The following is a 25,145-nucleotide window of genomic DNA, read 5'->3' on the forward strand; positions in this document are numbered from 1 at the left end:
GCAAATGATTCAGCAGCCCTTGTGAGAAGAGGTAATCCCACAGTGCTGGTGTGATAGGTAACATGGAAGGAGATTCTCCACATCTCTCTCAGGGGTGCCTCAAACTGCCTGCAAAACTCCCTGTTTTGAAATGAGTTTTTTTGCTTTGTTTGGCCAGCACCAGATACCGAGGAATGCTGCACTAGGCCCTGCCTCTGCCCTGGTTCCGTGCAGGTGGAGTGTGCTGGGGTGTAGAAGGTGGCTGTAATTTATAAAGTGGTGAAATCTCGTCATGGACATCGGAAGGAATGCAAGTCACGTGTCAGAACCAAGTGGGACTGGAAGGCCATGACTGCCAGCATTTCTTCAGTATTTGTTCCCATGGAGGAATCCTCAGATCCTCATTCCCTGTGGTTCCTGTGGCTGTGGGAAGTGAGAAGGAGTGCAATGGAGCTTCTTGCAGCCTGACACTTCCAAGCTGTGTCACACAGAGCCCAGACCTCCTACACAGGGGTCCTTTCAAGTGTGCTTCAGGCTGACAGCAATCTTTTGTCTGTGTGGTTGGTTTGTTTATTTAATATGCCAGAACGAAAGAAAGCTGAGTGTCAGACTCTCATAATTCTGGTTGTCATACCATGGCAGTTAAGGGGTGGGTGATATGTGTTGGGGTGCCTCGGAGGGGACAAGACAGCAGATAATCCTGAAACCTGTGCCTGGATCTCCCTTCAGAGCAAATTAGGACATCTCAGGAGGGACCACAGGAGAGAGGTAGCTGAAGTTCAGTAGAGGTGATCAGGAGAAAAAGTTCCTGGGGAAATGAAGGAGAGTTGCAAATGGACAGAATAGTCTTGCAACAAACAAACTTTTTTGTATTGCCATTCGCTTTCTGAAGGAAGGGGAGAAAGCCACAAGACTTTGTAGAGGAACCTTTTGATGAGGTGTGTGAATGTCCTGGCCTGACCTGCCCCCAGCATTTTAGATGTAATTTCCATTGGCTACTTTGGGTAGAGAAGGAGGAACTGGAGGAGGAAAAGGGGAAGGAGGAGGAAAAACATTAAAAATGTTTTTTTAATAACACTTTCGGGAATAAAGCCCTTATGTTGAAAAGATCAAATATTTTCCCCCTACTTTGAAGTGATGTCAGATTCTTCAGCTGTATTCTTCACTTTATTATTTTTTTACTTTCTAAAAGTATCATCTTTTCTTTTTGTGTACAGAACATAAGTTGGCTGAACACTTCAGTTCTCTTTTCAGTGTGTGCATCCTTCTTCTGGAACACAGCAAACTCTAAAGCTGTGGGAAACAAAAGTTTCTGGTATCCTTCAAAGGGTATCTACCACATTTATTCTTATCCTTTTGTTCTTAACAAATGCCTTAATGTAGGCAAATTATAATGCCTTTACAATCACCTCTGACTGAACCATCTTTCTCCAAAAATGGGGAGTGTTCTGGCGCTCTCTCAGTGCTCCAGGTTGGGATGAATGAGATTTACTAAGAAAATATTCTTGGCCTTGAGGTTCCTTTATCTGTGTCTTTAGTGCCTCAAAGCAGCTCTTGCAAAAGCCAATTTTCTTTCTTCGACCACCATTTAGTAATAATGTTTCTTTTTCTTTTCCTGTGAAAGCAATAATGAGTTACCACTGTCCTTCCTGGATTGGAGAATACTTGAAATTTTGTACCTGGTTTTAATTTCACAGTTGATGACGTGTTTTGAAGTGCTTTGGCACCAATTTCAACAGAAGCCAAATTGAACCCAATTTTTCTGTGAGCAGGTTCAATTAATAAATGAAAATTTACTTGAAAGAAAGAGTGTAATTTCTTGGATGAAGGTGACAGATGTTATTAACATAAAATAAACATGAAAAATTTCTACCTTTTTAACAGAAGTCAAATCTTTTTCTTAATCATCCTTGGCCTTTCACAGGTATTCAGCTCTATCCATTTAGAGCATGAAAGCCATGTTTGATGTTTCCATGTCTGTATCTTTATTCTTTTGTTTCTTTTTTCCTGGAAAAAATCTTCTACAAAACCAGGTTTCATGAACTGTCTCCTGAAATCTTTGTTTAAAGGAAAACTGCAATGCTTACCATGTTTGTTTATGATATCTGCTGCTTTGGGAACAGGTGAACAGAAGTCAGAACAAATGATCAGAAAAAATACTAGGTTTAGTTTTGGTATTATGTGTGTGTGTCTCTCCAACAGAAATTGGAGGGGCCTTAGCTAAATGAAGTTGTTTGGGGAGAGTAATCTATAAAATGTCCAAAACAAGATAGTTCTAAGTACTGTTGTTGTTTTAAATCTTTTTTTGTAGTGTTTGTAGTTTTGTGAAAGCTGAAATTTTTTCCTGTGGCATGGAAAAACTCCAGAAGCAGGCAGAAGTCCTGCAGGAGAGCTTGACTCCAGCTTGATGTATTTTGTTGAGAGGAAGGTTTGATTTGGGAGGGAGTTAAACCACTTCCACTGAGTTGGCTGAAAATGAATCAAACCCAGTTTTTTGTTTTAGATACATTTTCTTTTTCCTGATGCTTAGTCTGTATCTCAGATCATGACACTTTCAATGATCTTGATATTCATTAATTAACTAATTAATTAGTTTATTTGTGCTAATTTTTGGTTTTGTTCATGAGTTTTAGAAAGATCAGGGTAGAAGATTTGCAGTAGATTTGCAGTAGGGCAACACACAGAAATATTTCTGCGGCTGTGTGTGACATACAGACAAAGTGTGCTTATAGAGCCCTCCCTTTGAGAACATTTACTTGGAACTTTTCGTAGACAAATAGTGCCCCCAAAGAAACTCAAAAATTGAAAGGTGATTTTTTCTTTAGTATTAGGTAATCCTGCTGTGTGTCTTACCTTGAAGAGAATTCAAACCAGACAGATTTTTTGTGCCTGCTGTACTAAGGTATAAGCATTCACTTGAAAAGTTACAAAAGTACAAGTCAGTGTTCATTACAGCGTTCACTTCTCTGAAAGCTACATAAATGTGTGCACTGCCCATCTCCATGCCCAGCCTGAGGTGATTACACTCTGTTTGTATCTAATCCACCAGCGGATTCACACAATTCTATTGAAAGTGGCAGAGTTTCTTTCCCTACTGTGGATTAAAGGCTCTTCATCTTAATATGCATTTTTTTCTACCTAATCTAACCACATAGAGCAGATGGACTTGGTATTATTATCTATAAGATGAAGAGCATCTAACACGATGCTGCTTATTATCTTGTTTTTCAAGCTTGCTGTGATTCATATTCCTTTTCTTGCATACAGAAGGAATATGGGATAAGAAAAATCACTTGAACTGAAGAAATTGCAGTGTAATTGAATTTTGAACGTTGATTTCTGAGTGTACAGAAAATGAAGCGAAGTAATGTACTTGAGCAGCAAATTACAGGAGGTAGGACAGTGTACAGTGCCTTTAAGAAGCAGCTGTTTGCTGGGGAGTTCACTGTGCATACAAATGTACTCACATTTTGAAGTTGGTTAGGAACAGTTACAGGGGAGAGGAAACCTGATTGGCCTAACACAGGCTTTTTCTATTCAGTACAGGCTTGAAAAAAAGGGGGAAATATAATAACGTAGGGAAAAGCTAGGTTTTGTTTGCTCTTTAAAGTCTGAAGCAGGGGAGAACCAGAAGTGTGATTTAAAGGAAATTGCAGTAGTGGTTCTTGTAAGTACACAGAGAGGAATCCTTGCATAATTTTCAGTCTGGAAGGAGGAACTGAACATTTAATTAAACAATGCCTTTGACTCAATTAGTTGATACTCCAGTGTTCTTAGTACATATAATTTTAGGTTATTTTTCAAGTGTACAGCTGTTTCCTACTGCATAACATGTGGGAGGGAGGTACACTGTGATTCCAGAAGCAGAGGGAATGGAAGAAGATTTCTAGGCCCTAAAATTTTAAGCATCTCTAACACAAAGCTGCAAAGGTAGCGCATCTGATGAAAGCCTAACTGGTAATTTCACAGTGAGTATTGACCTTATCAAAGTCTACCCAAAATCTATTGAACCCCTTTGATTATCCATCACTCCTGCCAGACTGCTGAGCCCCGAAACCTCAAGTGTTTCCCTGCATGCAGAAATGGTATTTGACTAACTGGATCTGCTTTCATAGGGAAAATAAAATACAGTCCACCTGTAGTCTGTTTGAGTATGCATTGTGATAGGGCTCATGTAACATAAGTTACTTCCTTGTGGGCAGAGGAATATGTTGGACAAGGTTAAAACACCTTGAAACATATTTATATATATAATTACACTAAAAAATAGCAGAAGCAGTGTTTGGGTGAAATAACAGACTTACTGAACCACGTCATAAGAGATGATTGTTGTGATTGTTTTTCCTTGATCTACCTCATTTAGATAGGAAGCTGGATCTGCTTAGAACACATTATTTTAAACAGGGATTTGTTCTGGATTTTGGCTCTTGTTTCAGGGGGGAATGATATCCTCCAATGACACTTGTTTAAGCCAAAATAAGTCAAGTCGGTTGTTGGAGTTTAGTCATCTCACACATGTTCTGCTACAAAAGGAGGAAAGAATACTCTCCTGTCTTGAATTATCTCAGATTTCATTTAAGCAATAGTTTATCAATGCAAATAAAGTGCAGATCAAACAGAAGAAAATTATGCATAATAAAATGAAGAAATTGGAAGGATCTGACCTTGGTGAGGAAGAGCCTGCCAGTTTCAGTGGGAATTATCATGTGTCACATAATCATAGGCAGGATTGCAATTGTACACAGAGGACACAGGCGTTGGAACTTATTTTCAGAACTATTTAGGTGCTTGCATAAGAGTCTTTCAAAAGTCCTTTTTAAAGATTGTACTGGGGTCTCAGGCAAATCTGAAAACCTCTCAGGACTGAATTAATGGTTACAGAGTAAATATCAGGAGAACGGTGTTACTTAAATCAAGATACCTGCTGTATGAGAGCTTGACCCAGAAGCTGAGACTGGGGAGCAGCATCTCAGCTGTGTGAGCTGGCATTTTCTTACTCAATGCTAGAAACAGAAGATAGAGAATTTTATTCTGTTGAGGCTGCGGACTTAACAGATTTAAGGAACAGCTGCTGCTGAGACAAAGAAATGTTTGCCCCATTTGTTCACACAGAAGAATTGCTTCAGAAGGAAGGTCTGGCTGTCATAGGGTTGTTTAGGTGGTGACATTGAGCTGAAAGTTCTGTGATTCAGGTCAGTGTGTTACCCTATCTGAAATTCAGTTCTCCAGACGGATTACAATATCTAAGTATTTTACTTGTGTGCAGTATTTGCAGGCTCCGCTGATTCTTACAAGTTTCTATGGAAAGGTTTGGACATGTGATCAAACTGTTAAGTGTTCAGTCTGGTAGCTGTCCATATGCATGAATAGCAAATATTTAGTAATTCAGTTTATTTTAGATTGCACTAAGAGGATTTAGTTGCATTACCTTTTATTTGCTGTTGGCTAAGAGCCTTCACTCAGGGTGGTTGTGGTGGTTCAGCTTTCGTATCTTGAAGGGCTCTGATTTCTCTGGGAGGTTCAAATCTGCAATGCTTCAGTCTGATTCTTACAGTAGATTTCACTTTGGTGTTTTTGTAAATGCAAAGTCTTGAATTTCTTTCTTGCTTTCATTTGAAATAAACTTTCTGTTGTCATGGCTGCAGAGAGGAGCTTAAAAGCATGAACCCTGCTGACTCCTAAAACCAGTAAGCCTGCATATTTCTGTGAGGAAGCTCGGAATTAAAGCAAGTGCTATGATTTTTTTTCCCCCCCTTGAAGGTAAAGTCATCATTTCTCAATGGCCAGGATTGCCTCTGTTGGACAACAGGGACAGGAGGGAATCAGATGAGGAGGATATATAGTCAGTGTACAGTGAATGACATTACATGAGGGCATGGTCACAATGATATGGCTCATTCTTTACAGGTTCTTTTAGTGTGATCTGTTTTTGAAAACCCCAACTAAAGGAGCCTCCCAGGAGCTCAGCTGCAGTCCTTTGTTACTCTTGTAGTAGCAAGCTTTCCCTGACATCTCGTCAGGGTCACGTTTGTTTTCAGTTAATCTACTTTCATGTTTTTCTGACTTCCATGGGTCTGTGCACAGAGTACATTTGGTCCTTAACCTTTTTCCACATGCTTTTTTATAGAACATTAGGAGACTTGATGCTCGGAGATGCTGGAAGCTTTCAGTTTGAGCAGAGGCAGACACCCAGGCAATTGTCTGACAGCCAGGGTGGAGGAGGTTACCCGAGTACAGAGCATTAAATTGGGTGCCGACCTCTTCCACCACCATCTCTCCTAACCATGTACCTAAGGAAAATATCTGGATTTTGGTTTGTTTTACCTTAGATGCCTTCTCTCACCCTCAGTGTTTCTGAGTAACCCCAGGAACCTTAACCTTTGTTCCTGTAGTATGTCCTCACTGTTTTGCAGTTTCCTCTTGCCTTTCTTGAATAGTTCTTCTTGATCTGTTGTTTCCTTGCTGGGAGCATTGGTCTGTTGGCCAAAGACTAGAGATGGCATGTGAATGAGCAGAGTACAGTTCTTTTTCTACCAGCACTTGGGACAATCTGGGCTTCATATCTCTGCACTTAAAAAGGGGGGAATGGGAAAACATTTCTTTTGTTTGTTTGGCTGGTTCACTATTTTGGCTTTATGTTTTGGGAGTCAGGGATTAGCAATTAGTATCTTTTACAATCCGTGCCACAGGGAACTACAGTATTTTAGCATCCCTTTTTGTGTCTCATCTCTAAATCATGGTGACAGTAATAAAGCAGGAGGGGCAAGTGGCATGAGGGGAAATAAGCACTGCAGTATGAAACATATATTTTAATTACAATTGATGTTATCAGATACAGATCCTTATTCCACATACAAGTTGTCATACACTTCTTTGTTAGAAGATCTAAGAGGACCCTGAAGATTGGAAATGTGTTGAAGGAAATATCTGGATTTTTTTTTAACTAAAAGAGAAAGAGTTGACTTAATACAAACCCACAAAACAGAAGCCGAGCAAAAAATACGCAAACAAACCTCACCCACCATCTGTGCCAACTTCCTGGCCCTTCTCCCCTTAAAAAAAGCCTACAGCTGTGGACAGATTTTTCTCTCCAGAATTAATTTTAAAATTTAAGTTTGCTGGCTTATGCATCCAGTATTTATAATTTCCACTACACTGTTGCATCCAGTGTCCCTTCCCATTTTAAAATGCTTATGCATTTACTTTCCAGGGGTAAACTCCATGATTTTAGAAAGATTTTAGAAAGTTCATGATTTTTAGAAAATTCATGTTTTTTAGAAGATTCCTCTGCTTCCAGGCATCTAGCAACAGGACAAGAGGACATAGCCTGAAGCTGTCCCAACGTTGGACATCAGGCAGAATTTCTTCATGAAAACATTGTTCAAGCATTGGAGTGGGCTGCCCAGGGATGTAGTGAAGTCCCCATCCCTGGAGGTGTTCAAGAAATGACTGGACAGGGCTTTACATGGTATGATCTAGATTGGTCAGAGTTTGGAGTTGATAATCTTGGAGATCTTTTGCAACCTAAAAGATTCTGTGATTTTTTTTGGAATTTCCTTCAAGTGAAGTCATCACTATTTGCGTTCTGGTCTCAGGCTCTGAAGAAGCCATTTCTAATGGCTTCCTATTAGATCAGTTCTGACCTTTCATGTGTGCTCCGGGGTCTTTGTGCTCATGCTTCTGACAGTGAAGAATTAGACTGAAACTGGAAATGACATTAACCATTAACCACGTTTCTCACCGACTGCTATGCAGGCAGCAAAATCACAGAAACAGAAAAAGTACATTGAATCAATATTTTCCACTGTTACTAGGTTCAGTTTTACTGAAGACCTGTAGAACTTTACTGTAGCAGTTGATGTTTGTTTCCACTTTGGCCCTTGGCTTGCTGAGATTCATGGAGTCAGGAATGGCCTGTTTTGAGTTACACACCTGATGCACTCTCTGGGCTGGGGGAGTGGGATAGCAGCACTGGTAGTATTGCACTTGAATTTTTAACTCTGGCACCTTTTTTTTAAGATCCAGGAATCCCAAGTGCAGTAGAAATAGGAATGACACAGCACAGGTGTTCCTTCCCATTCAGGCTTCTTCCAGCCTAGAATTGTTGGTAGTTGTAAGCCTGGCTGTGGAGACAGGTAGGATAGAGATAGGCTAAGCAGACCTTTGTAAAACTCTAATTGCTCAACAAAATTAAGAGGAAACGTCTTTGATGAAAAGAGTGCTTCTTGAAGTTTATCCTGATTACAGCTGCGTGTTTCTCCTCTCCTGACTTGTCCCAGCCCTGTGTAAGGTAGCCTGAGGTCTACTTTAATTTACTCCAGTTGGCAGTGGTCCCTGAGGAGCTGTGTGCCACAGGAACACAGGAACAGGGCAGGTCCCAGCCACTCCCTTTCCCACCCTGCCAAGGTGCTGTGGGCAGGAGGGTGTGGGAGCTGGATCTCTTGGATCGAAGCCCACCAGCTTCCTTCCAAGTGAGGAGCCCCCAGCGGGGAATTGCTGAGACTCTCCTGTTGAGGCTGTGTGGTGTGCAGAGAAGGAATGAACCTGCTGTCTTCCTTCAAATGCTCCCTCATGCCCACAGTGAGGAGTTTGAATGCTGCAATGCCATGCCCTGTAATTGGAAAGACAGGCACAAGGACTTGTGGCTAAAGTCAGTAAGTTTTATCAAGGACCTTCTCTGAAGGCCCTCTCAGGGCAACTCTGCAGTTTGTTAGTCAGAGATATGAATGCCTCTGCATCTTTTGCAAAACTGTTACTTGGATGAGCAAAATAGGAATATTTAAAATGAAATTTAGTTGCCCTAATTAATTTACAAAAGATAAGTTTATTTTTCATCTTGCTGGAAAGAGTTTTATCATCCTCTTTCACTGAACAGTGTGTATGAATAGTAAATGCAATAAATAATTACAGAATACAGTGTAACATGATAAACTGAGGTCACAATTCATTCAACCTGTTAATTTTTTCTTTTCCCACTCTTCTGCATCAGAAATACTTTAATAATTGCTTTTAAATCTACACTTCTTGCCTTACTCCCTTAATATATGCCATGTTTGGGGAGTTGTTATTAAAAATGTTTGTGCTGATGTGTAGGAATTGATTCCTTGTCCACAGTGGAGCTGCTGTTTCTTTAAATAAAAATAAAAAGGCACATCCATGGATTATATGCTATCACCAGTACATTTTCAGTGTTACTTGCCTGCTTCATGCATTTATTTAACTTTGCGATTTATAGCCAGGCTCAGTATTGACTTTCATCTCCCTTGATGGCAGATTTAATGCAACCACACATGCATTAGGAATTGGGATATCATTGCAAGAGTTTACAAATCAAAAGTGTTGCTGCAATGCATTGTACCTGTGCTAAGAGCACTGGTTTTTATTGCATCGGGAATTATTCTCTGCAGCCTTCTGAATAGGCTTATCATCCATCATAGAAGATCCTAAAATGTGTAATATTGTTTTGTCATAACGTTGTCAGATAACAGAAAAAAATGTGATTATTTTCTTTTTCCCATATTAACCTTTAACCTCACCTTCGTGTTGCAGTAGGCTGTTATCAACAAGAGCAAGTTTCACTTTAAAGTTCAGCAGACAAATTAGTTACAAAAAAAAATTCATTATCTCTCTGTTTGTAGAACGTGAGTGGGTTTGAGATTATAGTGAACAAGATTAAATTGCATAGCTGGATATCTAAAACGTTGAGTAAATATTAACTGTGAAAATGAATTTTCAGGGTTTTTAGGCATCTGGATACGTTCTGTGCAAATCACCTGCATGGTTTTGTAACTATTTTATTTTACTGAGTAGTTACTGAAAAGATTAGCCTTAAATAGACTAAAAAAAAAGAAAACAAACACACAGTGTAAAAATGCCTTAAAAAAAAGTTTATATCCTTTATATAGAAGAGTATACAGCACATAAAAAGTACAAATGTAATTTATGCTGGGATCTCTCTATCTATCTGTCTACCTAAAAAAGTAATTAAAAGACCAGACTCTTTTTCCGGGAGAGTGGTGGCTGAAAAGTACAAGTGTGCTGAAGAACTGCTGAGCTGCCATTCCTAAAAGTTTGCAAGAGGGCTTTGAACCTCTTGTGAAAGAGCAGAAGGTGCTTAGAATTTTTGTGAGTTGCAATGGGGAGAAATTTGTGTTGTCCATGTGATGTACACTATCTGTCACCTTTGCTGGTAAATTCAAGGAATTGTAATTGGATCTTTATACAGACAGCTTAGTTAAATCTCACATTTTCCACTGATTTCAAAAGACTAAAGGTCAACTTTTATCACTTTCTCCTTTGTTGAAAAAGACCTTGACAAGGGCCTGGAAAAAATGTGTGTGTGTGTGCAATTTTCTCAAGATATTAAGACAATTTAAAAAACAACAAAAATGTTCTAGTAGAACAGGAATTGGTGGTAAAAATTTCAAACCACTGGTGTTCAGTGGAATCTTTTCATTTTAGAGGAGATTTTGCACACACATATCTCATAATATTTGCTTCATGTCTCAATAACTTTTGTCACGAAAACTAATTTAACATGTAAATACAGTATTAACATAAGCCCCCACAATTTATTATATTATCTGATCATGTGAACACACATACTTAGCCTACCTTTTAAAATCTTAAAAGTAGTGTATTTTTTCGGATTTCTGGGTATATTTTCCTGAAAACATAAGGGAGGGACTTTTAGGTATGGTTTCCTCATGGCTTATTTCCTATTTCACATGGCTTTGTAGATTTCCCTGGCTCTTCATTAAACTTATGGAGTTTGAAAATGTTCCAGGAAGTTTTGCCTGAGCATGGGGAAGAACTTCTTCACTGTGCAGTGACTGAACACTGAACAGACTGCCCAGAGAGGCTGTGGGTTCTCCCTCACTGGGGATATTCCAGAATCTGGGCACAACCCTGGGATGACCCTGCTTGAACAGGGCAGCTTGACCAGATGTGTCTCCTTCCAACCTCACCCTTCTGTGATTCTGTGATTCCAGCTGTGCATTGTTGATGTTGATCTGCACGTCCAGGGGTTTGTGCCTGTGGTATGGGACAGAAAATGTACCAGGGAAATCAGGTCAGTGGAGACAGAGTTAATTGTCCCAGTGACACCAAAGCAGGGAGTAGCAAATCTCCTATAGCAAAGAGCTCTTTTCATTTTGGTTTCCTGAAGGGTGTTTGCATTGTCTGAGTCAGGCAGGTGTGTTTTGGTGCTTTGCTTGTGTATGGTGCTGTTCTGAGCTGAAGTGAGGCCAGAATAGAAATCCTTTGGATACAACCTGAATATTCCCAAAGCTTTCACTAGTACTGTGTTTAGAAGAGGGTTTATAGCTGTTGTCTGGACTTTTAAGTAGTTTGTGGGCTTGTGAAGAAAACAGCAGAATTACAGTTCTGGTTCATGACAGGTTTTGTGGAGCATCACTGTGGAAATAATCTGTCTTGACACGACTGTGGGGTGCCAGTCATGGTTTCATAAAGCCAGGTATGCTTCTCACAGTGCCACAAACTCAACAGAATTAGCCAATTTTTAGAAGTGAATAAACAACAAATCTCAACAGCATGTCTGGGTCTATTTCAAATAATTTTGGAGATTATGTGTGGTTACCAGCATGTTAGTAACTTTCTGGCGGAGCAATTAAATGTTTTCCTTTATCCCTACTTCGGCCAACTGGGGCTGCTGAAAAGCCTCTGTTTCTAGTTAATTTCTCACAAATTACTCTGCCCTGTATTCTGTTTGTGAAACACTGAGACATCTTATCCTTTCACCTGTGCAACAGCCTTGGAGTAGGCAGGGACTGCAGAAGGCATGGGATTTTTTGTCTTGTAGGTGATACATAGTATGATGGAAATATAAAGCAAATCGAGGTTGTGTTCTGTATACTTCACCTGCCTGGGAGTGTTCTGTAATTAGCCTTTCACACAGTACCCAAGGGGAGGTAAAAATCACGTTTTAAAACCAGATATGGATAAACCTGCACAATAAATTGATGTCTGACAGGCAATTCTTTGAGCATTTTAGCAGCACACTTTGATTGCCTTTTGGTTCCTATTTCATCCTTGCTCTCTTTTTACTTTTCCCTTTTATTCTGTTTTTATGAGGTGTTTTGAGTGTAGGGCTTTTTTTTTGTCCTCTCTCTGTGGTTGCTTGTATAGGCTTGTTAGGCAGGCTCTTTCTCATCTCGTCGTGCATGATCAGGTGATGGTTCTGCAGAAGCAGCAGCTCCCAACTGGAGTCTCAGAAGGGGTGAGAGTGGGTGGATGGGGCAAGGGGGACATGCAAAGCTCATGTGCTGCTCCCTGAAGGCAGATGTTTGTGCTGCCCTCCCTGTTAGGCAGGAGAAGGTGTTTGTTTCTTTCACAGAGGGCGCAGTGTTTGGAGTGTGAGAAAGAAAGGAGCTGTGCTCTCTCCTTCTAACAGTTTTTGCTCTTTTACTGTGCCTCCATTTAATGCATTTTTGGCTCTCTTCTGCTTCCTAGCTGGGGCCCCTGGGACATCTTTCCAGTTGCTACCTATCTTCTTTCTTTTATGCAGGAAAAAAAGGATTACTTTAAGAAAACAGACTGTAGGGTTGATTTTTTTTTTTCTTTTTGTTGCTCTACTGTGTTGAAAGCAGATATTTACTGCTGTATCTTATGTTGCTTATCAGTACATGAAGCCTAATGCACAACTGCTTTCAGTACAGCTTAGGGATGTTTTGGTCTCAGATACATGGCTTTGAAGCAAGAGCTCATTTTCTCTCTCACTCAGCCAGAGAGATCCAGAAGAAGGGTATTCTTCATCTGAGTCCTTTCAAAATTTGAAAGCAAATTTAGATCTGAGGTCTGTTGACGAAGCCACCCCCACTAACGAATCGAAATAGTTTTTGTACAGTTGGTTTCCATCCAGTTTTAAACAAAATCCATTCTCCTTCTGGCAGTTCTTCCTTCACTTCTTTTTGAAAGGAAGTGTGGGAACCCAGAACATCCCTCTGGCTGTCCAGGATGGCCAAGACCCCTGCCAGGGGGTTCAGAAGCCCTGGCACGGAGCTCAAAACACCTGTGGGCTTGATTATGACCCGTGGAGCTAATTACCAGCCTTATATGAAGATCATCAAGCCACAACACTTTAGGCAGAATAATAGTGAAGTTATCACGAGGTGGAAAAGTAGATTTTAGGGTTTTTGGTATGGGGGTTCAGGAGGCAAGATGGAGGGATCTGTGCATGTCCAGCCTTTCTCCTTTGTCTTCTCGGCCTCCATCTTCTGCTGTGATGTTGGCAGTTTTAGATTGGTTTAGACTAGAAGCTCACTGTCTAACATAGCTGATAGGTAGTAGAAAGTAATTGTAAACATTGTATACGTAGTTCTTAGTATAGAGACATAACACTGCCCCAGGAGCAGGCAGTGTGCCTGGAACTGTCCTACTGGATGCACCTCGGCAGGGCAGGAGAAAATTTTTATAGATAAGACGCAATAAACAGCCTTGAGACCAAGAACTGAAGATCTCCAACTCATTCTTCACGCCCCTGGGCTGGGAAAAGAGACTTTTAACAATCTCGGGGTCGCAGTGACCCAGAAAGACCCTGAGAAGGAAGAACTGAACTGCAGTTTTTAAGTACCCATTATCTATTTCTGGTCTAGATCACATCAGTTGTGACAAGTTAAGTTGCACGTGTGGCTTGCATAGGGAAGTCAAAGTGTGACAATGTAGATCTCAGAGTGCTTTATGTATGACTTACAAAAGTTACCACGAACAAGGAATTTTTGGTTTCAGGTCGGACAGAGGTAAATAAATGTGAATGGAATACAGACACTAAAACTCATCAGAGAGGATAAAGTATGAGAATATCAGCTCAGAAATTGAACCTGTTTATTTCATCTAATTCAGTAATTCTTTTCATTCTTTAAAAAGCAGCATCTATAAGAAGGAAAAGGCAGTGCCTTTTATGGCAGATTGTGCCAATTGAGGTAAAACCCACCTATCATCTGTGAAGGAAAAGGACTTTGTTTCTGCTTTAAGTGCTAATTTCAATGCAGCTTCAAATTTGCAGCAATCATTATGTAAAACTGCCCATACTTTAGCTCATTTTTACTGTCTTATACAGTTTCATAAACCTGCAGAGACAGATATGACAGAGCAGCCTGTCTGGCAAAAGCACAGCAAGAAAGCTAAGTGCTTAAAAATTGGCATTCATCTTCTTTTCAACAAAATAGATTAGAATATTCCTTTATACCTGAAATGAAATTACTGCTTTCTTGAGCTGCTGTCATGTTTGTGCTATTATTTTGCCATTCACTTAATGAATCCCAGAGCTTCAGTATTGTTATTGACATAGCGATTGTAGTTGAATATAGAAATAATTTTTCCAACCCTTTCACATTGTACTTGCTTTTTGAGAGCACTTTTTATCCATCAGTGTTTGAATCCAGGACTGTTTTCTTGCTGTAAACAAAACGACTAATGAAGGGATGTATCTTCTTGGAAATAGGGAATTGCATCTGGTATTGAAGTGACACAGGGGGAAAAAGGGTCCTATTGTATTTACTGAATAATCACCCCTACTTTGTCTGATATTATGCAGTATACCTGTAAGATAAAGCCTAACAGATGTTTTATGTTTCATGTAAAATTTAGCTTAAGCTTTCTCAGGAGAGAACCATGGAGGTTTCTGTAAGTTTGGCTGCTCCCTGATACAGTGAGAAAATCTGGGTACCACCAGAGGCGGTACTTTAATTTATGGGGAGTTTTACCAGCCAATAGTGTCTTTTCACCCCTCTGGACGGAAAAAGAAAAACAACAAAAAACAGAAATTAACCACTCCACCACAGGAGTCTTTGGCTTCAGAATTGTGCTGCCCTGAGCCATCCCCCTCCAACATGATAATCTGAATCCTTAGCATGGCAATTCCTAAAGGAGGATTATGGAGAACTTCAATGGCAGTGAGCCCTTCTTCTGGCAGTGCTCTGAACTGGAAACACAAACATGTGAGTCAAGTGTCCAGGCTTTGAAATATACATTCTTCTGACATGTTTGGAAACAGCCCCACATCCTCCACTGCAGCTGTGATTGGTCACTACAGTGGATGTTTAATATTGGCGATATCCTGTTAACAGTCCTGACCCAGAAATCATTCTCTTCTTCCTTAACTGGTGAAAATTTAGGTATATGCAGTATTGCCTCTCCAGAAATTTGTGCTCAGTTTTTAAAAAGGCAGTGATGAGAATGTAAAGTTTAAAATTGTTACTGTTACTGTATCACCTGTTAGGTTGTTTGACATGTTATTTTTGTTATTGTCACTGTTAATTCTTTTTAATATTTACTGTGAAATTGTGCAGATATCTTTTATCCATTTCAGTTTTCTCTGCCTTTTGCTCTTAAACTCTTGCCTTTTGCCCTCTATCAGAGGCCTTCCTTGTTTTGATACTGGGAGGCACAGAACAAATCACCTTTAATCTCTTTCTAATACACTGGATATTTCAACATTGTTTGACACCTCCCAAATGGCAAGATTTCCAGAATTTATCCATTTGTTTTTTAAAAATCCCCATCTGAACGAGTTTTATTTCTTGAAGTGTAGAACCAGAAGAGAATTCGTTACATTTCTTCAATTATATTAAAGTATTGCCATCTTCCTACAGGAATAGGAACTGAAGTTCATGGGGTTGTTGTATTCTCTCCCTGCCCTTGCTTAATAACTGCATCACTGTGATCTCAGGTTCACTTGCTTATTCCCAGTGATGCCCAAATTCCATTCAGAGCTTCAGCTTGTCAGTACACAAACCTTACTTCATAAAATTGGTGTATTTCCTTGCCATAGATGAACTCAACCTTTGCAGTTGTTAGAATGCATGTTTTCAGAGAGTTTGTCTTACCAGGAGGTTCAGGTGATTTTCACCAATAACTGGCTTTTCCCATTACTTGTCACTTTAGTGATTTCTGGAATGTCTAAAAATTGGAATGTCTACAAATGTCTACAAATTTCTAGGGGAATCTTATATTGCAGGTCATAGAAAAACTGTTGCAAAGCCCTCCTTTGAACTTGGAAGACAGTACTCTACTAAAATTATACTTTAGGGATGTATAATTCACAACATTTATTTAATTTAATTAATAGTTCATTGGTAATTTTTTTTAGAGTATAACTTTTAAACATTATTTAGGGTAGATCTACTTATAACTGTCAGACATCTCCAGTAAAGTGTTGCTGTTATAGCAGGCTCCAAAATTTGAACGTATGTGTAGGAAAAACGGACCCCTGCCATAATACACATTTATTTTACACAAAGAAAATTGTTAATTTTATTTTTTTTTCTGACTGTGGTTAATTATTTTGGGGAAGGAAATTTTACATATGATATTTCTGGTGCTGTAGCTGAAATGTTATGAAACCTATAAACAGTGCTTTCCACCCCTCCCACCCTCCAGAATAAGATCATTATGGAACACTATAATCAGGCTCTCAAAGGCTTATTCTGCAGTCTATTTACACAATCACATTGTGTTTTCATGGCAAGGCTTTTGTGGTGGGGTCTGCAGGGGTGGCCTCTGTAAGGGGAAGCGGGGAGAAGAGGAAGGGATGGAGCAGCAGCAAGGGGCAGTCGTGGGTTGAGCACAAGCCCTGCTCCCCAGGCCTCTGCCCTGCTTGGGGAGGGCACACGGGACTCAGAAACGAAGTGAAATTGAGCCTGGCAAGAAGAAATGGAAAGCATGTTAAGTTTGCTGCTGTTTCGCACCATCCTTCTTGTAATTGCCAGCAAATTAAATCACCTTTCCCCAAGCTGAGTCTGTTTTGCCTGTGACAGAAACTGATGAAGCAATTTCTCTGTGTGTATCTTGACCCATGAGCTTTTAATCTTGTTTTTTGGCTTTGTCCAGCTGAGGTGGGGAAGTGACGGAGTAACTGAGTGGGCATCTGGAAGCCAGCCAGGTCTACTCACTATAACAATAAAGATTTTGGACACAAAATGTTAGCAGCCTGGTTTCCTTGAATTAGAACAAGAATACATTATTGTAAAGGGTTATGATAATGTTGCTCAGATTCATGAAGAAGGGTATTGAATAAATTGAAATACTAAGAAAATACTAAGTTATACATGTGCTTGGGAACAGTCATGGTGGATGATTGCTCTCCCACACCTGTTGTAGCACATTCAGTTTTATTCTACACTTACTGTAGTTCAAAAATATTTAGCTGTATTTTAAAAGGTACCAATTACAAAAGCTATTTATGCTTGTTTTAGTCATCCTTTGTTTTTTAGTGGCTTTTAATGCTTTTTCAAATACAATTCCTTTTCTGGCTGTAGAAGGAGTAGATTTTTGACACTATTGATAATTTAATTGGTTTTGGATTTTATAAGGCATTTTAGCCTTGGTGTAAAACACCTACTCTTTCATGGTTTTTACTACTGTTGCATATGAATATTATTCTTCCCATAATGAAAATGGAAAAAATAAAAGAAGAAAGGAGGAAAAAATGCCAATATGAATGGAAGATCTTTGTAATTGTTTCTTATTGCAAGCTCCAGTTTTTAAACAGTATATGAGAAAGTAATGTTGATCATGAATTTCTAATAGTTTGTTTTGGTATGTGATCAACATGAAAGTTCCACAATGAAATTGCATATGTTCAGATATGTTCTGCTCTAAAAATTGTACTAATAATTTATAGTGAAAAAGACTATTTTTATTATTATTGTATGGATAGAGAAGAGCAGGAGGAGAACATCTCCAGGACTCTCCAAGGGGTTTGATAAACATGCAATTGTGAACTTGTTTCTTGGCCCACAGAGCAGTATGTTTTATTTTTGTATTTTCTTTAATATTATGTATGTTGTGTCTCAGGTTGGAGATTTTCTGTTTAAGTGCCCTCCTTGTGTGGGTTAGCAGAAGGAGGTGTGGTATTGTGGCTTTGTTTTCATTCTTCACTGTGAAGACTTTCTTTCTGTTTACATTATTGTTGTGCAGTTTGAAGGCCAGCAAATTTGGAATTACACTGACTTTTACATAATGTTTACTTATTTCTCCAAGAAACTGAAAGTTTTTAATTGAAAAACACATTACTGGGTCCTGGAACCACCAGTGGTTGTGGTTTTTGTTTTGTTTTGTTTTTTGTTTGGTTGGTTGGTTTTGGTGGTTATTGTTTGGGGTTTTTTTTTTTTTTTTTTTGGGGGGGGGTGTCGGGTGTGTTTTGTTGTTGGGTTTTTTTTTTTTTCATTTCAAATAAATAAAATGGATAGGATCAATTCACCTGTCCTTCTGGGTGGATAATGTGAGCACTGGCTGAAGTTAAGCCAGATGTTGCATACTAATGGTGAGAATTTATTTTTCTCTGCCTGCAACAAACTTGTGTGCTCGGGTGCCTCAGAACTTGCTGTGCCAGAGGCTCCTGGCAGGCACAGGGGCATGGCCATGGCCTTCTCCAGCTGGCAGCAGGTTTGCTGCAAATTCCTCAGCCTCAGGGTAGCTCTGTGGTACTGCAGGATCTGGATGTGAGGATATGGGGGACTGGCCGGAATGAGACGGCAGCTTTGTGTTGCCACATGGATGGATAAGTCACCAATATTAATGATCTTTGTTAATTACAGTCCTGTATTCTTCAGCTGGGTTGGTTTGAAACACTTGGAACTAAGTTCTTGAGTTTAAAAAGTGTTGTTTTTATGGAACTTGACACAACCTGGCCTTCACATCCACAGCACAATTTCTTGATTGAGACCTGATTTGGTTCTCCTGTTTTACAGAGGAATTGGACCAATGCCTAAGGCAACAGCTTTAAATCAAGATTTTCTGGCATATCTGTGTGGGGTCCAATTATCACAATATTCCTTTCCAAAAGAGAGCATGGGGCTGCAGTACCACAGATTTGGGCTGAAATTTTGAGTTAATTTATTTTCTTTCCAACAGCTTTATGAAGGTAAGATAATGAAGGACCGGTAGGATAAGTATCTTCCCTTTTGCAATAAGAGCACAAATGCCTTGCATGCTAATTGATTGCAGTTATTTAAACCAGGGTACAGCTGTAATCTGATGAAGCCATCAGTTATCTAGCTGCCTATATAGTGGAGGTTAGGAAATAGTATTTTGCTCTGGGAGATTTAGTGTCTTGAGTCATGAAATTACTTAAGGTCAGAATGTTTTATTTCATTTTTCTGTATAAAACAGCAAAAGAAGTGTTAGAAAAGTTCCCTGAAAGTTATTTAAGTATAAAAAAGCTGACAGCAAAGGAACTTTTCTTTTAATGCTAAACTTACACAGTTCTGATGGTGCCTAGCCTATGATGAGCTAGGACTTTGCTTGTTGCAACTAAGAAACGTTCTTGCTTCTTGCCTTTGGAAAAAAACAACTTTTAAAGAGATTGTGCTTGAAAATTTTAATATTGATTAAATTACTTGCAACTATTGTTTTGGAGATTACTTTTGAACTGTGAGATGCTATGTAGTCTGCCTGAGCTTTATAGGCTGGTAGCACATGTTTCTCCTGTGCTGGAAGAAAAGGAAAAAGAAAAAAAATTCGGATAAAGATGCTTGGAATTTGGTATTCAGTGCTGCATTTTTTCAGACACTGTCTTTCTCATTTCCATATATAAATGAAGAATGAAGTTTAATCTTTAAGAGAAACAAATTGTAGCTGCAGATTTGGCTGTGAACTGCTTGAGTTGCTAAGCTCTAATCAGAAATTTTCTATGTCTTTTAATTACAAGTTATGCATAAGAAAAGTTTTCCTCTATCAACATAATGTTTCAAAAATATAGCAGATTTGACTCTGTGACATAGATGGCAGAAATTACCTCCATAAGTTCATGCTAAGTTCTGGGATATCTGCTCTATGTAATGGCAAGGCTCAGTTTTAATTTTTGCCCATTTGTAAGCAGTAATTACTGGAGAGTGAAAGATTGATTTCCAGTTTCTTTTGGGACTGGGCTTCTTCCCTAATCTAGTTGGTAAATGTAAGCAAATTCAGTTTGGTATTGCCTTTCCCAGAGGAAAGTCAAAACATGTCCTGTTAAAATAGAGGTGGCTATAGCTGGCCCTGTTTAAGCTGTCCAAGTTTTTCTCTTTTCAACACTAATAATTCATAGTAGTACATAGGGATAAGCTGTTTGAATAAAACCATGAAAGACAAAAGTAAATGCAAGAATTGCAGAGTCAGTCATGTTATAATTAATGCTAAGCTATCAGATCTTGCTGTGACTGAAATGGCTTTGAGTGGGTCACTGAGATGCTCGTGCCATTGTTTCAAAGTGGCCCTGTTAGCAGCGCAGTAATTTATTGAAAGCAGTCTGCTTGAACTAAGAGTCTTCTGTTAATAATTACTGAAAAGAACTCATGACAAGTGCTGCTGGCCCCAAGTCTCTAACTGTTCTCTTTAGAAACTCCTCAGAGGCAGCATTTCTGGAAATTTTGCTATAGGTAAACAGAGCCGAGTTGTGTAATTGACTTTATGCATAACCTGTCTTCTGGCATGTTTACTTTCAATGTTAAGCTGACTTGATGGTTAACACTAGAATATCTCATTGCAGTTAAGAGTTGTAGTTAATATCTAAGAGATTTGTGTAACTTCTTTTAACTCCTGCTTTCCTTTTATACAAATATAAGCAGTATAAAAATGAACATAAAGTGGTTTTGTGGGAATAGTCGTTATGAGCATGTCTACTATGAGTTAATCATATGCTGTCACAATTACATAGAAATATTTTTCAGTATGTGTATTTATACCTTCAAAATATTTTGGGAGTTAAAGTGAGTAGCATGTGGATAAACAATACACTATCGTCTTGGAACAGTAAGTGTACTGTTTATAACCATTTCAATAAAAAATACTGATAATGCTTGTTGACTAGATGTCTATACAAGTTCTATTAGGATTTAGGAGTTTTACAGACTACCTCCCACTTCTCCCCCTGTTTTTATAGTTGTATCAATTATATACATTTATTTTAATAATTTCTGTATGACAAAGGTTTCTTACAACATCCTTGGGAGCTGAGGATATGTGCATATTTACCCCAAACTACTATTTCCACTTATTCGCATTCAAATCTAATTTCAGACAAATGCAGATAAAGTGATGCAGCACTAATTAGCTCTCTTCTGTGGGCTGTGTTAAGTGGTGTGATAGGATCATTAAAGCTGGAATGATCCTCTGGAGGTCATGTAGTTTATCTTCTTGCCAAGTTAGAGCAGGAACTTTCCCAGGTGAGTTTTGGGTCTCTCTAGTGGTGGAAGCTCCATAAACTGTGGCTGTGGGCAGCCTGTTTCTGCATTTACTCCCTCTCTAGTGGGGGATTTCCTTTGCTGCATCTTGTGATTCTTTAATTTTCTTACTGTGCATCCGTGATGAGAGTCTGGCTCTGTTGTTTCTTGCTGTAACTACAACCTCCCTTGAGTTCTCTGCAATGTAGATAAGTTCTTGTGGGTACTTGGATGTCCATGTGCTGCACCCCACTAGCAACCTTTGCAGCTCTCTACAGAACTTTGTCCTGCTTTATCTTTGTGTGGGACCTGGATAAACTCGCCTTTTTACAGAAGGGAGGCTTAATCAATGTCATGTAACTCAAGCAACCAGGAGAGAGTGAGAAATAAACATTAATTTTCTCATGTCCGTCCACAGATAATATTTTAAAAGTTGTACTTCATCTCTATCTAGATATAGTGACTATAAATTAACAAGACTTTTTGTGTGTAACTTCTGGTCCTAATCAGAACTTTCCCAGGGTGGTAGGAGTGTGAATATACCAGATTAACTGCAACTGATCTTACCTTCTTTGGGTCTGGCTTCTGAAAGCAGGCAAAAATAGGTATTATAATGGCTATAAAATTTCTTAGAAGGAAGTGTTTGCCCTCTTCATAGTCATAGTGGCAACGTATTCTGCTATTTTATGAGCGTCTGTTCCTTGAGTAAGCTACTGAAATAATGGGACTCCAAAAATTACCTTTTCCATTAAACAGAAATCTTAAGCTTCCCAGTCTGTTTGTTAGGTCTTAAATTTGTGCTTATTTTGGTAAATGTTATGTATATAAGCCCTTCTGTGAAAAGCAGTTTTTCTGAACAGTATCTTGCTTGTGCAGTGAGTGCAGGGTTGGGACACAGTGAGCTGAGTGCTGTCAAAACAGCCATGTCGCCAGCTGACTTGTCAAACAGTGAAGTATTTGGAGCCTACTTATGCCAGTTGGTTTTGACAGTGGAGTTGCACCTTTTCTCCTTTGTGACAGATTTGAGAGCAAACATTTTATAGGGGAACATACTAAGGCCTACAATATTCGGGTGTTTGGTAAGCCAACAATGTCTTTGGCTTTCAAACAGCTGTGCATCTACTTATTCAGACATTTTCTTTAGTTTTGTCACCTGGAACAGTGCAGCCAACTGGTTTGTAAGAGTTGTTTGAACACCAGGTGTTTACAGGTCTTGTGAACTGCCCTGTGAACCCAGCTGAGGCTCTTCTGCTGGTATCAGCTGAAGATCCTGAAAAGTCTTGAGGCTCTGAGACTAGTTGCACACATAAAATTAATCAGATAGAGATTTAAATTTTTTTTTTCCATTGTCAAATGTGTAATGCATTTATGATCTCCACGGGAAGAACTTAAAACTGGGTTTCCTGGCTAGGATTGTATTTTCTTTTTCTTCTGATTTGAAAGAAGGACCTGCACAATGAATGTAAAGTTCACTGGTGTGTATTTGAAGTGTAGGCTTTTGGTAACTAACCTGTCTTAGCCACTTGGATCTTGGTGTTGTGGGATGATATTTACTACATTTAGGAATGGAATGCTGAAGTTTCCTTTGGAAAATCTCAGTTGTATTGATTTTAGTGGATTTATGGAGAAAAGTAAGAAGTAGATACATACGCAAATTTAAAGGATTTTAGTAACAGAAAGGATGCATGATCATGCTTGCAGATGTGGAGGTGAGAAATAGAAAAAAAAATGATTCTTACTGTGGAAATAAGTGCAGAGAAGACTTTCCTATCAGAACAGAAAGAACTTTAATAGTACTAAAAATACTTGTGGACAAAATGAAATCAAAACAAATTTGCAAACATCTCAATTCTTGAATATTAACATACTTTTGCCTTCTTACATTTAGTGCTACGTGTAGTCTAGTTTCTGTAAGAACATGTAATGAGTTTGCTCTTGCTAGTTGCTGGGGCTTTATTTGAACAAAGATTTAGATCCCTAATTATGGACTAAAGTAGAGTGATATAGAGGACATATATGAAGCATTACCTCAGAGCTACAGTAAAGAGAAACTACCCTTCTTCTCTCCAAAAATCATTAGTCAGATAATTTGGCCTCAGTGGTAACTGTCCCCCTACCCAAGATGGGAGCTCCAGCACTGTTTGGGTTATTGCAGCTCTGAAGGGGATAACAGATGGGTTCCCCTCATTTAGCAAAACAATAATGTTATTTCTGCTTCAAACAACAACTCTGAATTGAGCAAAATGTGTTTTTTGGCAGCTTCCATGGACCATTCTCAATCTAGCTGTGAAAGTGGGGGTGATGGTTTCTCTTATTTCACTTGCTTTCAGTTGCCTGCCCTTGATTTTCATACTCTTCTGCTTCTTTGTCAAAATGTGACATCCTGAAATCCATCAGCTGTCTTTCTTCAGGAAACGTCGGCAGCATATTTCAAACTAGGATAATATTAAATTCCTGTGCTCAGCTTTGAGTCCCTCACAACAAGAAAGTCAGTGAGGTGCTGGAGCATGTCTGGAGAAGGGAAACTTCTCTCGGAGCTGGGGAAGGGTCTGGAACACAAGTCTGAAGAGAGGGGTTGTTTAGTCTGTAGAAACGGAAGCTCAAGAAAGACCTTATTGCACCACAACCACCTGGAAGGAGAGCACTGGTTGCTTGTCTCAAGAACAAGTGATAGAACAAGAAGAAATGGCCTCAAGTAGTGTTGGGGATTTTTATATTGGATAAAAGAAAAAATTTCTTTATGGAGGAGTTGTCAAACAGAGGAACAGGCTGCCCCGGGAAGTGGCTAAGTCATCACCCTGGAAGTATCTAAAAGATGTGGACATGTGGCGCTTAGGGATGGGGTTTAGTGTTATGGATTTGCAGTGCTGGGTCAGTAGTTGGTCTCAATGATCTTAAAGGTCTTTTCCAACTTTGGCTTTTCTATGATTCTCTCATGGAGTCAGTGTCGCCTTTCTTCTCGGTGTTGCCAGGAGAACTTTGTGCTCTTGCAGCAGTGAGTGACAGCTAGGTAACAGCTGAGTTTATAGAAGCTGTCAGACTACTGTAAAGGAGTGAACAGTTTGAATGTAAAGAAGTGAGAACTACTTCACTCAGGGAGAAAGTGAGGGTGCATAGGACCAGGCAGACCTTCAGCATCCATCTTGAGTATATTCCATATTTTCTTAGGTAGCCTGGATAATCTTTGATGGTCCTTCTTTCAGTGAAGGTTTATTGCCTGTTCTGTGGTATTGCTTTTTGTTAAAATATATTAGAATACAGGGAAGATACTAGGGTAGTGCTGTCCACTCATCCATGAATGACCTCAGCACTGACTTTGGTGGCATGTTGCATGGCAGCAGGTCCAGGCTGGGCCTTAGAAATGTCCAATCCACTGGCATTACTCCTCCTTAATTAACTGATGAATGCCATATACATCAGTGGCATAGTGTTCTAGTCCTCCCCGGCCCAATCTAGATATAAGTTGTGTATTTTAACAGCTTAACTCTGTCTGGGAGATGGCCAATTTGCAGTTAAAATCTCATACGTTTTGCATAACTGGATATACGAAATGCCCTTTATCTCTGTGCTGAGGCTGGGATAACTGATGACTACTCCAGTGCAACTCCTGCAACCTGGGGGGCTTGTTCATTTTCATACTGATTGGATACCTGCCTAAAATTCCTAGCAGGTTTCTGACTGAGACATCAGCAGGCTATGGCGAGTAAAAATGCATTAGTTTTGTGAAGTTTACCTGAGGGATATGTGCTATCCTGGATCATTTTCATTGAAACCAGATGAGTTATACTCCCAGGAGCAGCTGTGTAGGCTGGCATGCACCCTCCCTTCGGCAGGGGGTTGGGGATGTCAAGCACCTTTGTCATCTTGGTGAGAGCTGCTGGGTTTGTTACCCTGGGAAGTTGGACGAGACTGTCCTTGAGGGCATTTGTTAAGTGGGTATTTCATTATAGTTTTGTATAATAGGGCAAATAAATGAAAGCCTTGGTCCTTAGTCATGGCTGAGAC

At 39.4% G+C, this 25,145-nt stretch overlaps 1 protein-coding gene across 2 annotated transcripts in view; it reads left to right on the top strand.

The window, feature by feature from the left end:
- EPB41L4A (erythrocyte membrane protein band 4.1 like 4A) overlaps positions 1-25,145 on the top strand; it is a 117,782-nt gene that overhangs the window by 9,302 nt on the left and 83,335 nt on the right. The window contains exon 1 of one of the 2 annotated variants that reach the window (XM_064736237.1): positions 19,049-19,073. The exons of the other annotated variant lie outside the window; for it this stretch is intronic. Coding sequence (XP_064592307.1) covers positions 19,059-19,073 — 15 coding nt within the window. The 5' untranslated portion in view covers positions 19,049-19,058. Of the gene's footprint in view, positions 1-19,048; positions 19,074-25,145 lie in introns of those variants that run through there. 2 annotated transcript variants of the gene reach the window in all.

Source organism: Zonotrichia leucophrys, chromosome Z (assembly GCF_028769735.1).
Source record: "Zonotrichia leucophrys gambelii isolate GWCS_2022_RI chromosome Z, RI_Zleu_2.0, whole genome shotgun sequence".
Taxonomy (NCBI): domain Eukaryota; kingdom Metazoa; phylum Chordata; class Aves; order Passeriformes; family Passerellidae; genus Zonotrichia; species Zonotrichia leucophrys.